This window comes from Rhinopithecus bieti, unplaced genomic scaffold (genome assembly GCF_001698545.2).
Source record: "Rhinopithecus bieti isolate Rb0 unplaced genomic scaffold, ASM169854v2 scaffold_15296, whole genome shotgun sequence".
NCBI lineage: Eukaryota > Metazoa > Chordata > Mammalia > Primates > Cercopithecidae > Rhinopithecus > Rhinopithecus bieti.
This window is the reverse complement of record NW_016809075.1, coordinates 3,962,310-3,977,086: the sequence shown is the minus strand read 5'-3', so window position 1 is coordinate 3,977,086 and position 14,777 is coordinate 3,962,310. Positions and strand designations below refer to the sequence as shown.

Below are 14,777 nucleotides of genomic sequence, written 5' to 3'. Positions count from 1 at the left end.
TGAGTTTGGACCAGGTGCAGTGATTCACTCCTGTAATCCCAGCACTTTGGGATGCCATGGCGGGTGGATCACCTGAGATCGGGAGTTCAAGACCAGCCTGACCCAAATGGAGAACCCCTATCTCTACTAAAAATACAAAATTAGCCAGGGTGGTGGTGTATACCTGTAATCCCAGCTACTCAGGAGGCTGAGGCAGGAGAATCTCTTGAACCTGAGAGGCAGAGGTTGCAGTTAGCCGAGATCGCGCCATTGCACTCCAGCCTGGGCAAAAAGAGTAAAACTCCGTCTCAAAAAAAAAAAAAAAGTAAGTTTGATTTAGAATTCTGACTGAGGACTACAGACCAATATCCATAACCTGGGAGCAGTTCCGTCTCACTGCTCCTGTGCAGTATTTTGGTTCAGCTCATGTACAGATGGTGAGGATTCATTATGTGAAAAATCTCATCTAAGTTTGGGTGCAAGAGTACATCTGGCCATAGTTCAGAGAGGCATAATCACTAACCCCATCAGATATTATCTTATGTGTTACAAAATTAGCTAATTTCTCAGACCAAACCCCACTTTGAATGATTGCCGTCTTTACTCATTTGGGTCCTGGAGGTCCACTTTCTTTTCTTTTTTTTTTTTTTGACATGGAGTCTTGCTCTGTTGCCCAGGCTGGAGTGCAGTGGCGCAATCTCGGCTCACTGTAACCTCTGACTCCCGGGTTCACGCCATTCTCCTGCCTCAGCCTTCTGAGTAGCTGGGACTACAGGCGCCTGCCACCTCACCCAGCTAATTTTTTGTACTTTTAGTAGAGATGGGGTTTCACCATGTTAGCCAGGATGGTCTCCATCTCCTGACCTCGTGATCCGCCTGCCTCGGCCTCCCAAAGTGCTGGGATTATAGGCGTAAGCCACTGCACCTAGCTAGGGAGGTCCACATTCTTTACCTACCCTGCTCTGTGGCCCCGGAAGCTGACTTCCAAGTACCACAGCAGTCAGGTTCCCATAGCCTCTGGCTTTCAGTTGGCCCAACTCATGGGAGGTGCTGGCAGGAAAGCAGGTAATAGGAGAGAAAATCAGGACCTCTAGTCTGTTGGCTGCCACCTTCCTGTTCTGAGGGGTTGGCAGTCATCCTTTCCTCTGCTCCTGCTGAATCATCCTCTGCTAAAGCTCAGGTTGTTCCTGGGGTCTGATAACAGCTCCATCTTGTCTCTGCTTCAGGCCTAGTGATGTGCTTTGCTCCCTGCTGTTGGTGGACTGCTCCTCTTGTGGGTATATCACAGGCGCCCTGTAATGCTATTGGTTCTCTATTTTAAATAATAATTTATCTCACTTAACTACACTTTTGAGTGTTATACTCTTCCTTCCTGATCTCTGTCCAAAACGGAAGTCTCAATAACATGTAAAGATGCAGTGTGTTAGGCAAAAGTGGAAGATACGAGGCCATTTCAGGTAGATTCATATGCTGCAGTCCTACAATGATGTATGGTTAACATAGGAAAATGAGGCCATTGGGGTGACTTAGCTCAGGTTGTGCTAATGAAATGCCATGGGCTGAGTTTCTCAAACAGCAGACATTATTTTTTATTTTTTAAACATTTCTCCAGCATGAGATATCTAAAATCTAGCTGCTAGGCAATATGATTCCTGGTAAAGACAAAGTTCCTGGCTGGGATATAGATACCTTCTTGCTATACCCTCACATAGAACAAAGAGTGAGTGTTTTCTCTCTCTCTCTTCCCGCCCGCCTTGGCCTCCCCAAGTGTTGGGATTACAGGCGTGAGCCACTGTGCCCAGCCTTCACTGGAAGTCACTAATGCCACCATGAGAGTCCAACCTTGTGATCTTATGTAACCCAAATTATTTTCCTGAAGTGCTCATCTTCAAATGACATCATGTTGGGGTATAGAGATTCAAAGTATGAATTTGGTGGGAGACTAAATTCAATACATAGCAAGGGCTACAGGAAAGAAGTTCATAAAACGGGCTTTGGGCCCATGCATGCATGCAGATCAGACTGTACAGATTGCTAGATGGTGAGCATGTTCAACGGAGAGAGGTCACAGATAGCTACATATTAGCATGCAGGGGCCAGGTGCAGTGGCTTACGCCTGTAATCCTAGCACTTTGGGAGGCTAAGGTGGGCAGATCACTTAAGGTCAGGAGTTTGATACCAGCCTAGCCAATATGGTGAAACCCTGTCTCCTAAAAATACCAAAAATTAACCAGGCATGGTGGCACATGCCTATAGTCCCAGCTACTCAGGAGGTTGACACATGAGAATCACTTGAACCTGGGGGGCAGAGGTTGCAAGTAAGCCAAGATTTGTACCACTGCACTCCAGCCTGGGCGACAGAGTGACACTCTGTCTCAAAAAAAAAAAAAAAAAAAAAAAAAAAAACCACACACACACAAACACACAAAAAAACAGACTGGGTGCATGGTGGTTCACATCACAAGTTCCAGCACTTTGGGAGGCCCAGTCGAGCGGATCACCTGAGATCAGGAGTTGGAGACCAGCTTGGCTAACATGGTGAATGAACCCCTGTCTCTACTAAAAATACAAAACAATTAGCCAGACATGGTGGCGTGCACCTGTAATCCCAGCTACTTGGGAAGCTGAGAAAGGAGAATCAATTGAACTGGGAGGCGGAGGTTGCAGTGAGCTGAGATCACGCCATTGTCCTCCAGCCTGGGCGACTAGAGTGAAACCTCTTCTAAAAAAACCACAAAAACAAAAACTTATGCTGTGACAAAAGTCACAATCAAGGCCTGTCCTTGGGAAACCAGAATATATGGTTAGATAATTTTTTTCTTTTTTCTCCACCGCACCCGGCCTACATGACTTAACTTTTTTACCTTGTTAAACAGAGAGCAATCAACCCTGTGAACCTTATGTTCCAGATTCTGACAAGTATGTGGAAAAGATTCTATATACTAAATGAAATAGGAGTAATGGGTGAGAGAGTGTGCCCTTGAGTTTCAAGTTGGGGTCGGGGGTGGGGAAGAAGACAGTGTCCTGAGGTGGTGACATCTGTAATGAGATCTGAAATGATGTATTAGTATATGAAGTCCGGGGAGAGGATTCTGGAAAGATGGCAGAATAGGAAGTATCAAGCAGAAACTATAGAAAGCCATTTTTGTGAACTGAGTTCCTCTACTGGGCTCTCAGAAACCAGACCTACCCCAGTGATTAGGAAATTACACCTAGGCAATCGTCTTTGCCTCATACATTACAAAGAATGTTCAGTAAACAATGGCTTGAGAAATGAGCACAGTCGAATCTTTGGGTAAGCCAGTGCAGAGTTGTAAACATAAGACTATGCTTGGCAAAGTTCTATGGTCACATGATGTTTGAGGCAGTTCTGCATATCATATGAGGGCCTTATTGGAGTTCTTGTGTATCTCTGCCAAGACAGTACTGCACAGTAGAGGTCATTATTGCAACTTCTATGCCATTTATTTATTTTGAGACACAGTCTTGTTCTTTCACCAGGCTGGAGTGCAGTGGCACAATCTCAGCTCACTGCACTCTCTGCCTCCCGGGTTCAAGGGATTCCTCTGCCTCAGCCTCCTGAGTAGCGGGGATTACAGGCATGTGCCACCACGCCTAGTTACTTTTTTGTATTTTAGTAGAGACGGGGTTTCACCATGTTGTCCAGGATGGTCTCAATCTCCTGACCTCATGATCCGCCCACCTCGGCCTCCCAAAGTGCCGGGATTACAGGCATGAGCCACCGCACCCAGCCACTTCTGTGCCATTTAATTGTTCACCAGTTGCCACAGGTCTATCTGTGTACACCTGAGTTGCTTGAGTGGTTCTCAACAAATGAATTTAACTTTCACTGTGGTGTTGAATTTTTGTGTATATCTTTTATTAATTATTTTGACCATGGGCTGACCAATATCATGAGTAAAAGATTTAAAAGGCCTAGAGGAGTCAGGCATGTTGGCTCATGCCTATAATCCCAGCACTTTGGGAGGCCAAGGCAGACAGACAGATCACTTGAGGCCAGGAGTTTGAGACCAGTCTGGCCAACATGGTGAAACCCCAATTCTACAAAAAATACAAAAATTAACTGGGCATGGTGATGCTCGTCTGTAGTACTTGAACCCGGAAGCAGAGGTTGCAGTGAGCCGAGATCGTGCCACTGCAATTCAGCCTAGGCAACAGAGCGACACTCCGTCTCAAAAAAAAAAAAAAAAGGCCAGGCGCGGTGGCCCAAGCCTGTAATCCCAGCACTTTGGGAGGCCGAGACAGGCAGATCACGAGGTCAGGAGATCGAGACCATCCTGGCTAACACAGTGAAACCCCGTCTCTACTAAAATACAAAAAACTAGCCGGGCGAGGTGGCGGGCGCCTGTAGTCCCAGCTACTCTGGAGGCTGAGGCAGGAGAATGGCGTAAACCCGGGAGGCGGAGCTTGCAGTGAGCTGAGATCCGGCCACTGCACTCCAGCCTGGGAGACAGAGCCAGACTCCGTCTCAAAAAAAAAAAAAAAAAGGCCTATAGATAGGAAGCAAAATGTAAATAATGAGAAAAACATATATCTTAAGTTCACATTTGAAATATGTAATTTTAAGAAAATTTGGTGATGCTGCATATAAACTGAGGATTTTAATTATCAAATTACAAGTTTTTCCTGAGAAAAAACACCATTTTCAACCTAAGGTTACATTGATCTTAAAAGGAGACCTTTTTCCTTTGCTTTTTGAACCTTGCTTTGTGGAAAAAGAGTGCAAAAATAAGACACGGATTTAGTAAAATGAAGGAATTTTGGCCCAGGGCAATTGGGGTGGCTACACCCCTGTAATCCCACCACTTTGGGAGCCAAGGCAGGTGATCACATGAGGGGCAGGAGTTTGAGACCAGAGCCTGGCCCCCCAACACGGTGAAACCTGTCCCTCCTACCCTAAAAATAACCAAAAAATTGGGCCGGCAGGGTGGCTCAAGCTGTAATCCCAGCACTTTGGGAGGCCGGAGGGCAGGCAGTATCACGAGGTCAGGTAAATGGGAGACCCTATCCGGCGTAAACAGGTGAGACCCCGTCTATGACTGAAAAAAATACAAAAAAATGTAGCCGGGCGTGGTGGGTGGGCACGCTGTAGTCCCCAGCACCTTCCGGGAGGCCTGAGGCAAGGCAGAAATGGTGTGAACCTGGGAGGCAGAACCTTGCAGTGAGCTGAGGATTGTACCACTGCACTCCAGCCTAGGCAATCAGACAACTCCCATCTCAAAAAAAAAAAAAAAAAAAAAAACTAAAAGCCAGGTGTGGTGGTGTGGTGCCTGCTGATTCCACGCATACTTTGGGAGGCTGAGGCAGGAGAATCACTTGACCCCAGGAGAGCAGAGCGGGTTGCGGATGAGCCAAGAATCACAACCACTGTTTTTCTCCCACCCTCCTCAAGCCGGGGGTGACAGAGTGAGACCTCTGTCTCAAAAAAAAAAAAAAAAAAAAAAAAAATTCATGTCTCACAAATCAAGGTATTTTCCATATATCATCACACATAGTTAAGGTTTGGTCCGTCAGTGATTGCTTCTATGTCTACTGGGACCTGGCATTTTTACTCTAGGGAGACTCAAATAAGCTTTTGTGAAGAGAAGCACCCATGACGCCTTAAAGGAAATGATTGGATTTTCCATGCATGACTTTTCCATGATGTCATTAGCTTCATAGTATTAGCATAAGGGGGTTCCTGACAAGTTTGCATCAACAGCATGTTACCAGAGAAAGAAAGACTTGATTGGAATCGTGATGCTGACTTTGTTCCTTACTGGACAGGAAATTCAGTTTTCAAAAACATATTGGCACCATAGGACTCAAGGTGAATTTTTTTTTTTTTTTTTGAGATGAGGTCTCGCTCTGTCACCCAGGCTGGACTGCAGTGGCGCGATCTCGGCTCACTGCAAGCTCTGCCTCCTGGGTTCATGCCATTCTGCTGCCTCAGCCTCCCAAGTAGCTGGGACTACAGGCGCCTGCCACCATGCCCGGCTAATTTTTTGTATTTTTTAGTAAAGACGGGGTTTCACCTTGTTAGCCAGGATGGTCTTGATCTCCTGACCTCGTGATCCGCCCGCCTCGGCCTCCCAAAGTGCTAGGATTACAGGCGTGAGGCACCGCGCCCAGCCAAGGTGATTTTTTAAACAAAAGTACTAGCCGATTGCGGCGGCTCATGTCTGTAATCCCAGCACTTGGGGAGATGGAGATGGGAGAATCACATGATCCAGGAGTCAATGACCAGCCTGGGAAACAGGGAGACTCCACATCTACAAAAAATAAATAAAATCATAGTATATACTTTGATGAGAAGTGAATTTATATATTTTAACTGAGGTATGTTATGGTAACAATGTCCATAAATTGTAGGGAATATGTCAGGATTTAGAGAATAGTATGGCAAAAACTGGTCCAGAAGTCTGATGGCTGGCCTTCCCTCACCAGAAGGCCAAGTCTTTTGACCCTGAACAGGCACATGTCATACACCTGCAACACAAGATGATGCTCCTCAGTGACCATGATGGATCAGTACAAAAATAACTCATTCTTTAACCATGTCTCAAAATGTGACAGAAGAAAACACTTTAAATTACAAAGATACCCCAAATTTTGCTCTTCTCACGAATGTGACTACCTTGTAATTCTCATACATCTCACAGTCATCTATGGATTTTGTTCATATTCATTACTACAGTATGTTACACCCTCTTTGACAACAGTTATGCCACTGGTGGTCTTTGGTCAGAAGTCACTCATAAGAACATGAGATGACCTTTGGTGTTTAGAATAAATGAAAAGTCATGATCCAGATAAAAACTAAGAATATAAGCATGAAAAGTAAAATCTACATGAGGAAAAATATGCCTGACATCCACATGGCAACACTGACTCACAGTGTCCACGGGATAACATGGTAACACTATCAACTTGATCTAATACATGATGCTAATGGGATGTTGTAATATAGCTTCTTAATTAAAAAATAATAATTGTTAGTATGCAGTTGTTATAAACAGTTAATAAGCTTATTTCTAAAATACATGAACAAAAGTCTTTGTTGCCAGGAAACCACATTAGTGTTTTTAGTCAGGTATACTCATAAAAAGTTAAAATGAAGGGAGACATTACATTCAGTTGTGAATAACAGCAAACGCTTGAAGTTTCCTGGTAAGAGCAAGGTGGCTCTTCTCACATAAAAGCCTTTGGTGAGACCAATCACTGCACAATGCAGCAGAGGAACAAGCTCCCATCTAGTTGGTTTAATCAAGAACAGGGTCACTATCCGTAGAAACAACAATGCTTGCAATACATAGACCTCTTAAACCAACTCAATCTATAGAGGAGTTGGGCATCAGGGAGTATTTCCAGCCATAACAACATTTATTAGTTCTCTGGTAAACATTTTAACACTTCTGAAGAAATAGCAAAGTGGGCATGTATCTTTAATGTGCAGCACCTGGGGACATCTCTGGAGACCTACAGCTCTGAGGAACAGAGACAAGTGATTTGGGGGATACTCTCGATTAACAAGTGAAAGAATCAGGAAAATGGGCTGGAAGCAGGTAGCCACACACCTCTTTTCCTGTGTGCTGCCTCTAATATGTGACTGATGCCTTCCTTTTCTGTGCCTTTAAAATCTCATGCAAGATTGGCTATAGGTGAATTGTATTACAGAACCATCCAATTCTTCTAGATTTTATTGTCCTTTTGCAGGTCTCTCTTCTCAATTCAAAAGGCAGTTATCCAGAGGTTCTTTCACCACTCTCTTTTCTCGTGTTTCAAAGGAAGTGGGACAACAGAAAGCTTCTCCTATTTCTTCCACTAACAGGATTTCTCATATATTAATGGTATGAGTTCTTTCATGTTCTCGACATGAACTGGCACGAATAAAGGCTTTGCCACAGTGCTTGCATTGATAGGGTTTCTCTCCAGTGTGAGTCCTTTCATGATATCGAATGTAATTGGAAATAAAGGCCTTACCACAGTGCTTACATTGATAGGGTTTCTCCCCAGTGTGAGTCCTTTCATGATACCGAATGGAACTGGAACAAGTGAAGGCTTTGCCACAGACCTTACACTCATATGGCTTATCTCCAGTGTGTGTCCTTTCATGTATATGCAAGGAAGAGAAATACCTGAATGCTTTTCCGCATTGCTTACATTCATGGGGCTTCTCTCCAGTGTGCGTCCTTTCATGTATACGCAAGGAAGAAAAATACTTGAATACTTTTCCACATTCCTTACATTCATGGGGCTTCTCTCCACTGTGTGTCCTTTCATGAATTTGAAGTTGTGAAGCACATCTAAAGCCTTTACCACACTGCTTACATCCATAGGGTTTATCGTCAGTGTGTGTCTTTTCATGCCTTTGAAGGTCTGAGGTACATCTGAAGGCTTTACCACATTGCCTACATTCATAGGGTTTCTCTCCAGTGTGAGTCCTTCCATGCTTTTGAAGGTGTGAGCCACATCTAAAGGCTTTCCCACATTGCTTACATTCATAGGGTTTCTCTCCAGTGTGAGTCATCTTATGATACTGAATGGAACTGAAAGAAATGAAGACTTTCCCACATTGCTTACACTCATAGGGTTTTTCTCCAGCGTGAGACCTTTTATGTCTATGAATTTCACTAGGAAAACTGAATGCATTCCCACATTCCTTACATGCATCGGCTTTCATTCCTGTGTGAGTTCTTTCATGTATTGGAAGGGTAGTGGAACGAGTAAAGGTCTTACCACATTGTTTACACTCATATGGTTTCACAGCAGTGTGAATTCGTTCATGGATAAGACACAAATTGAGAAAAAAGAAAGCGTTCCCACAAAACTTACATTTATAAGGTCCATCTCCACGGTGCATCACCCTGTGTCTTTGAATGCATGAATGGGAAATGAAGGTTTCTGCACATTCTTTACCATCATAGGGTTTCTCTTTAGTGCAAGCTTCATCATGTGACTGAAAGGAGTCAAGATAACTGAAGGCTTTCTTACATTCCTTATTTCTATATGGATTCTCTCCATATTCCTGATACTCAGAAGACTTCTGTCCAGTGTCAGCTCTGATGTGCCTATTAAGAGATGAGTGACCCATGCTAACTTCTCCACACACACTGCTTTCACACGGTGTTACTTCAGGAAGAGTTTTCTTGTTCAGCATGTCATCTGCAATCTGGTTGAAGCTTTCTCCACAGTGATGACTTTCTTTGCTTTCAAAGAGTTTCTCTCTCATAAGACTTCAGTGAAAAATGAGAAGAATATTATTAACGGTTTGATTAAAAGTGACATATAGGGCTGGGTGCAGTGGCTCACGCCTTTGAGAGGCTGAGGTGGGCGGATCACCTGAGGTCATGAGTTCGAGACCATCCTGGCCAACAGGGTGAAACCCTGTCTCTACTAAAAATGCAAAAATTAGCCGGACACAGTGCCGGGTGCCTGTAATCCCAGTTACTTGGGAGGCTGAGGTGGGAGAATCGCTTGAACCACAGAGACAGAGGTTGCAGTGAGCTGAGATAGCGCCATTGTGCTCTAGCCTGGGTGACAAGGGCGAAACTCTGTCTCAAAAAAAAAAAAAGTGATCTATATTGGCTGGGTGCAGTGGGTCACGCCTGTAATCCCAGCACTATGGGAGGCTGAGACGGGCAGATGGCTTGAGGCCAGGAGTTAGAGATCAGCCTGGCCAACATGGCAAAACCCTGTCTCTACTAAAAATATAAAAATTGGCTGGGTGTGACGGCGTGGGCTTGTAATCCCAACTACTTGGGATGCTAAGGCACAAGAATACCTCGAACCCAAGCAGTGGCAGTTGCAGTGAGCTGAAACCACACCACTCCACTCCAGCCTGGGAGACAGAGTGAGACTCTTGTCTCAAAAAAGAAGAAAAAATCATGATTTATATTCATTAACAAGTATTGCACTTGCATTTTTAACACTGCCCGGCAAAGTGTCAGCTTTCTGCTCTGTCTGAATTGTTTGAATATTAATGAACTATATGCTCTGCAAGATGGTCTGGGTATATATATTTTAAAAAATTAGTTTTCTATGGGGCTTCATAATCCTATTTTCAAGTAAACTATTTTACAAATACTAAACGTGTGCGTCTTTTTTTTTGGGCTGGGGTCTCAACTCACCCTGTTGTCCAAATTGGAGTGCAGTGATACCATCATGGCTCACTGCAGCCTCAAACTCCTGGCCTCCAGCAATCCTTTGGTCTGAACGCCCCAAAGGACTGGGATTTTGGGTATGAGCAACAGTGCCCAGCCCAGCCTATGTTACATTTAAACATAGGTTTTTAGGAAAACTTTCTATGAATACATAAATTTGGTACTGGGCTTATTTCTTTTGCTTCTTTTTTTTTTTTTTTGAGATGGAGTCTCGCTCTTATCGCCCAGGCTTGAGTGCAGTGGCATGATCTCGGCTCACTGCAAGCTCTGCCTCCCGGGTTCACGCCATTCTGCCTCAGCCTCCCGAGTAGCTGGGACTACAGGCGCCGCCACCACGCCCGGCTAGTTTTTTTTTTTTTTTTTTTTTTTTTGTAATTTTAGTGAGACATGGGGGTTTCACCGTGTTACCAGGATGTCTCGTATCTCCTGACCTCGTGATTCACCTGCCGTTGGCCTCCCAATAGTGCTGGGATTACAGGCGTGAGCCACCGCGCCCGGCTCTTTTGCTTCTTTTTAATATTTTCTCACATTTTAAGATTTTCTAGAGGCATTGTCTTGTCTTGTAAGAGAAAATTACCTTAGATTTCTCCTGGGATTTTTATACTTATCTTCCATGTTCTGAACTTTCCATGTTTTTCCTAAAACACAGACCCAGAGAAAACACAGATCCAGAATTAGTATGAATTTATTTAAAAATCATTAGATTCTGTATTTATGGTACATGGTAGCCATGTCTGATTTATTCATCAAAGTATTTTCTGTCCATGTTCCAAATCAATGAACAGCATTGATGACCTAGAAACATTTGTTCTCTAATTCACTGGGAAGTAATATTGTCATTCTCACCTACAGAGGTCAGGTTCCTGAAGGTTTCCTGCATAACATCCCTGTAGAGATTCTTCTGGGAAGGATCCAGCAAAGCCCACTCTTCCTGGGTGAAGCTCACAGCCACATCCTCAAAGGCCACAGAATCCTGAAACATCTCACACATGTAAAGGAGGACAGGTAAGACTAACAGCCCTGGAGGCTTATTCTTTATTCCTAAGAAGTTCCCATGATACTGTGGACTCCAAACATTTATCCCATGACTTGGTCATCACAACTCTTACTTTCTGTCTATACTAATGTTCTCCCACAAACCAAGCCTTTTTTTGTTAAGAGAGAGGGTCTTCAGCCAGGCGCGGTGGCTCACGCCTGTAATCCCAGCACTCTGGGAGGTTGAGGCAGGCAGATCACCTGAGGTCAGGAGTTTGAGACCAGCCTGGCCAACATGGAGAAACCTCGTCTCTACTAAAAATATAAAAATCAGCCAGGCATGGTGATAGGCGCCTGTAGTCCCAGCTACTCGGGAGGCTGAGGTAGGAGAAGGGCTTGAACCCAGGAGGTAGAGGTTGCAGTGGGCCGAGACTGCGTCACCACACTTCAGCCTGGGCAACAAAGCAAGACTCCATCTCAAAAAAATAATAATAAAATAAATAGGCCAGGCGCAGTGGCTCACACCTGTGATCCCAGCACTTTGGGAGGCCGAGGCGGGCGGATCACCTGAGGTCGGGAGTTTGAGACCAACCTGACCAACATGCAGAAACCCTGTCTCTATTAAAAAAAAAATACACAGTTAGCTGGGCATGGTGGCACATGCCTGTAATCCCAGCTACTTGGGAGGCTGAGGCAGGAGAATCACTTGAACCCAGGAGGCGGAGGTTGCAGTGAGCTGAGATTGCGCCATTGCACTACAGCCTGGGCAACAAGAGCGAAACTCTGTCTTGGAAAAAAAAAATAATAAAATAAATAAAATCTATACTAATCAAGAGAAAATGGTATTAACAGATAGAAAGATAGACTAATGGAAAACAGCAGATTCTGAAAACAGTGAAACCATGACAAAGCAGGTATCACCAGCCAATTATGCAAGTGGTCCTCACTTAACAGGGACAGGGACAGATGGTTATCTACAGAAGAACAAACAATCTTTGGCCCATCATCTCCACATGAATTACTTCTAGAGTTGCCTGTTATTGTGAGTTCTTATGTTACCTTACCATGCATTTTCATTATGGGTTTCACTTTCTTATAACGGAAGAAACCCGCACTCCAGCCGGGTATAGTGGCTCACGCCTGTAATCCCAGCACTTTGGGAGGCCAAGGCAGGCCGATCACTTCAGGTGAGGAGTCTGGTGAAGAGTCTGGCCAACATGGTGAAACTCCTTCTCTACTAAAAAATACAAAAATTAGCCGGGTGTGTGCGTGTCTGTAGTCCCAGCTACTTGGGAGGCTGAGGCAGGAGAATCACTTGAACCCGGGAAGCGGCGGTTGCAGTGAGCTGAGAGAGCGCCACTTCACTCCAGCCTGGGCGGCAAAGAAAGACTGTCTCAGAAAAAGAAGAAGAAGAAGAAGAAGAAAGCTGCACTCGACCTCAACAGTTCCCAGTTCTCTACCTCCTCCCAGTTCCTGCATGTGCTTAACCCACATATGTGACTTACACGGCTGCCTCCTGGTGACCAACTCACTGTGGAACAGCTTCATAGATCAACTTGACTTGCCCCACTTACCCTTAGGATGGCACATACCACTTTTTAATCACAGCCTGACTTCACAGAACTAGCACCTTCTTGCTCTAAATCTACCAGAAACAACTCCCTGAGAGAAACCTCCTTGGGCATTGCCCTGGACCCCAAGAAAAACTCTGGCTCAAAGGTCCCTGTCTGTCTTTCTCCCCACCTGCTGGCTGAATCTGCATCCTGGATGTTCCCCTCACTCTGTGTTGCCCTGCAAGGCATGCTGCCCTCATCTCTCTGGAATTGTGAGTAATGCACTGTTATGTCATGGCTTTGTTGAGATGACTCTGCTATGACTCACCTAACCTACACCTCTCCCTTAATAGCAACATCCAACTGGCTGACCAGCTGTGTGTCTCCAAGTAATGGAAGCTGGGACTGGGGGAGAAAAACTGAGCATCCCAAGGGGTTGGCTATCTAGATGAAGAGTGTACCAGGAGTCTCCTCCCATTTGGGAAATTCAGCTGCTCCTTTGGGAGGCCCCATACCCTCCTCTGGGAGGACTGACCCAGGGGCTGATATTCAATAGGCCAGGAGGGATGGAAGCTGTGGGCATTTTGGCTCAGCCCCAGACGGTTCTGAAACCCAGGACCAGGAAAAGATAGATTGGGACTCCTGAAGACACATCACCCTGTAAAGTTTTCAAAAAGGAAACAGTTCAGGCATGGTGGCTCACGCCTGTAATCTCAGCACTTTGGAAGGCTGAGTCGGGCAGATCATTTGAGGTCAGGAGTCAAGACCAGCCTGACCAACATGGTGAAAACCCATCTCTACTAAAAATACAAAAAAATTAGCCGGCTGTGGTGGCGCATACCTGTAAACCCAGCTGCTCGGGAGGCTGAGGGCAGGAGAATCACCTGAACCTGGGAGGCGGAGGTTGCAGTGAGCCAAGACCGCGCCACTTCACTCTAGCCTAGGCGACAGAGCAAGACTCTGTCTCAAAAAAAAAAAAACAAAAAAAACAAAAAAAAGGAAACAACCCAAAGCCACTCTGAGATGGTGTCTGTGCCTTGCAAGGTAAGAGGAGAGGAACAGGGGTTTTTCACTGGAGTATCAAGTGGTTATTCTCTATTTTCCTGTTACGTGAAATGTTCAGAAACAGAACACAAATATTTTAAAAAGAGTCATCCGTGACCTTGTGAAAAGATGACAACATACTAAAATACTGCATCTATGTGAAAGAAAGGATGAAGAAATATACTATACAATAAAGAAAGTTGATACAGGAGGCTGAGGCAGGAGAATCACTTGAACCCGGGAGGCGGAGGTTGCAATGAGGCGAGATGGTGCCATTGCATTCCAGCCTGGGCAACAAGAGTGAAACTCTGTCTCAAAAAAAAAAAAAGAAAGAAAGAAAGAAAGAAAGTTGATAATACTGTGAGTTGGAGAAGGGGAGTTAATTTTTGGAGATGCGGGAAAGTAATTGAAAATTTAAGATGTTACTGCAGGCCGGGCGCGGTGGCTCAAGCCTGTAATCCCAGCATTTTGGGAGGCCGAGACAGGCGGATCACGAGGTCAGGAGATGAGACCATCCTGGCTAACACGGTGAAACCCCGTCTCTACTAACAATACAAAAAAAAAAAAACTAGCCGGGCGTGGTGGCGGGCGCCTGTAGTCCCAGCTACTCGGGAGGCTGAGGCAGGAGAATCGCGTAAACCCGGGAGGCGGAGCTTGCAGTGAGCTGAGATCAGGCCACAGTACTCCAGCCTGGGCGGCAGAGCGAGACTCCGTCTCAAAAAAAAAAACCAAAAAAGATGTTACTGCAAACCACTGAAGAGTTAGGGTGGGCTAGCAGGGTAGAGGATTTGAGACCCTGCATCCCATAGATTAGGAAAATGCAGGAGGAAGCCAGTCCCTATAGGTAGTGTGAACAAATTTAAAGCAGCAGCAATTTGATTGAAGTGTGTTTAGTGCCATAAGTAATTACCTAAAGACATCAAAATCAAACTCAAGTTGAGGTAGGAAAATAGGGTCTGCAGGCAGGGAACATAAGGCCTATTCACACTTCAGCTATGAAAAGAAATACCCACTCCATAGGGCTTAAGCCAAGTAAATGATTTTTTTTTTTTTTTTTTTTTTT

General features: G+C 44.9%; 1 protein-coding gene across 3 annotated transcripts in view; it reads right to left on the bottom strand.

The window, feature by feature from the left end:
• Positions 1-6,594: 6,594 nt before the first annotated feature.
• Positions 6,595-14,777, bottom strand: part of LOC108539653 (zinc finger protein 20) — a 9,578-nt gene continuing 1,395 nt past the window's right edge. Inside the window, exons 2-5 of one of the 3 annotated variants that reach the window (XM_017888506.1) lie at positions 12,182-12,354; positions 10,989-11,115; positions 10,720-10,780; positions 6,595-9,215 (exon numbers count right to left, since the gene is read on the bottom strand). In XM_017888506.1, the coding sequence (XP_017743995.1) occupies positions 7,817-9,215; positions 10,720-10,780; positions 10,989-11,115; positions 12,182-12,184 (1,590 nt within the window). In that variant the 5' untranslated portion in view covers positions 12,185-12,354 and the 3' untranslated portion in view covers positions 6,595-7,816. Of the gene's footprint in view, positions 9,216-10,719; positions 10,781-10,988; positions 11,125-12,181; positions 12,355-14,777 lie in introns of all 3 variants that reach the window. The other 2 variants (XM_017888503.1, XM_017888505.1) reach the window with 2 other exon arrangements.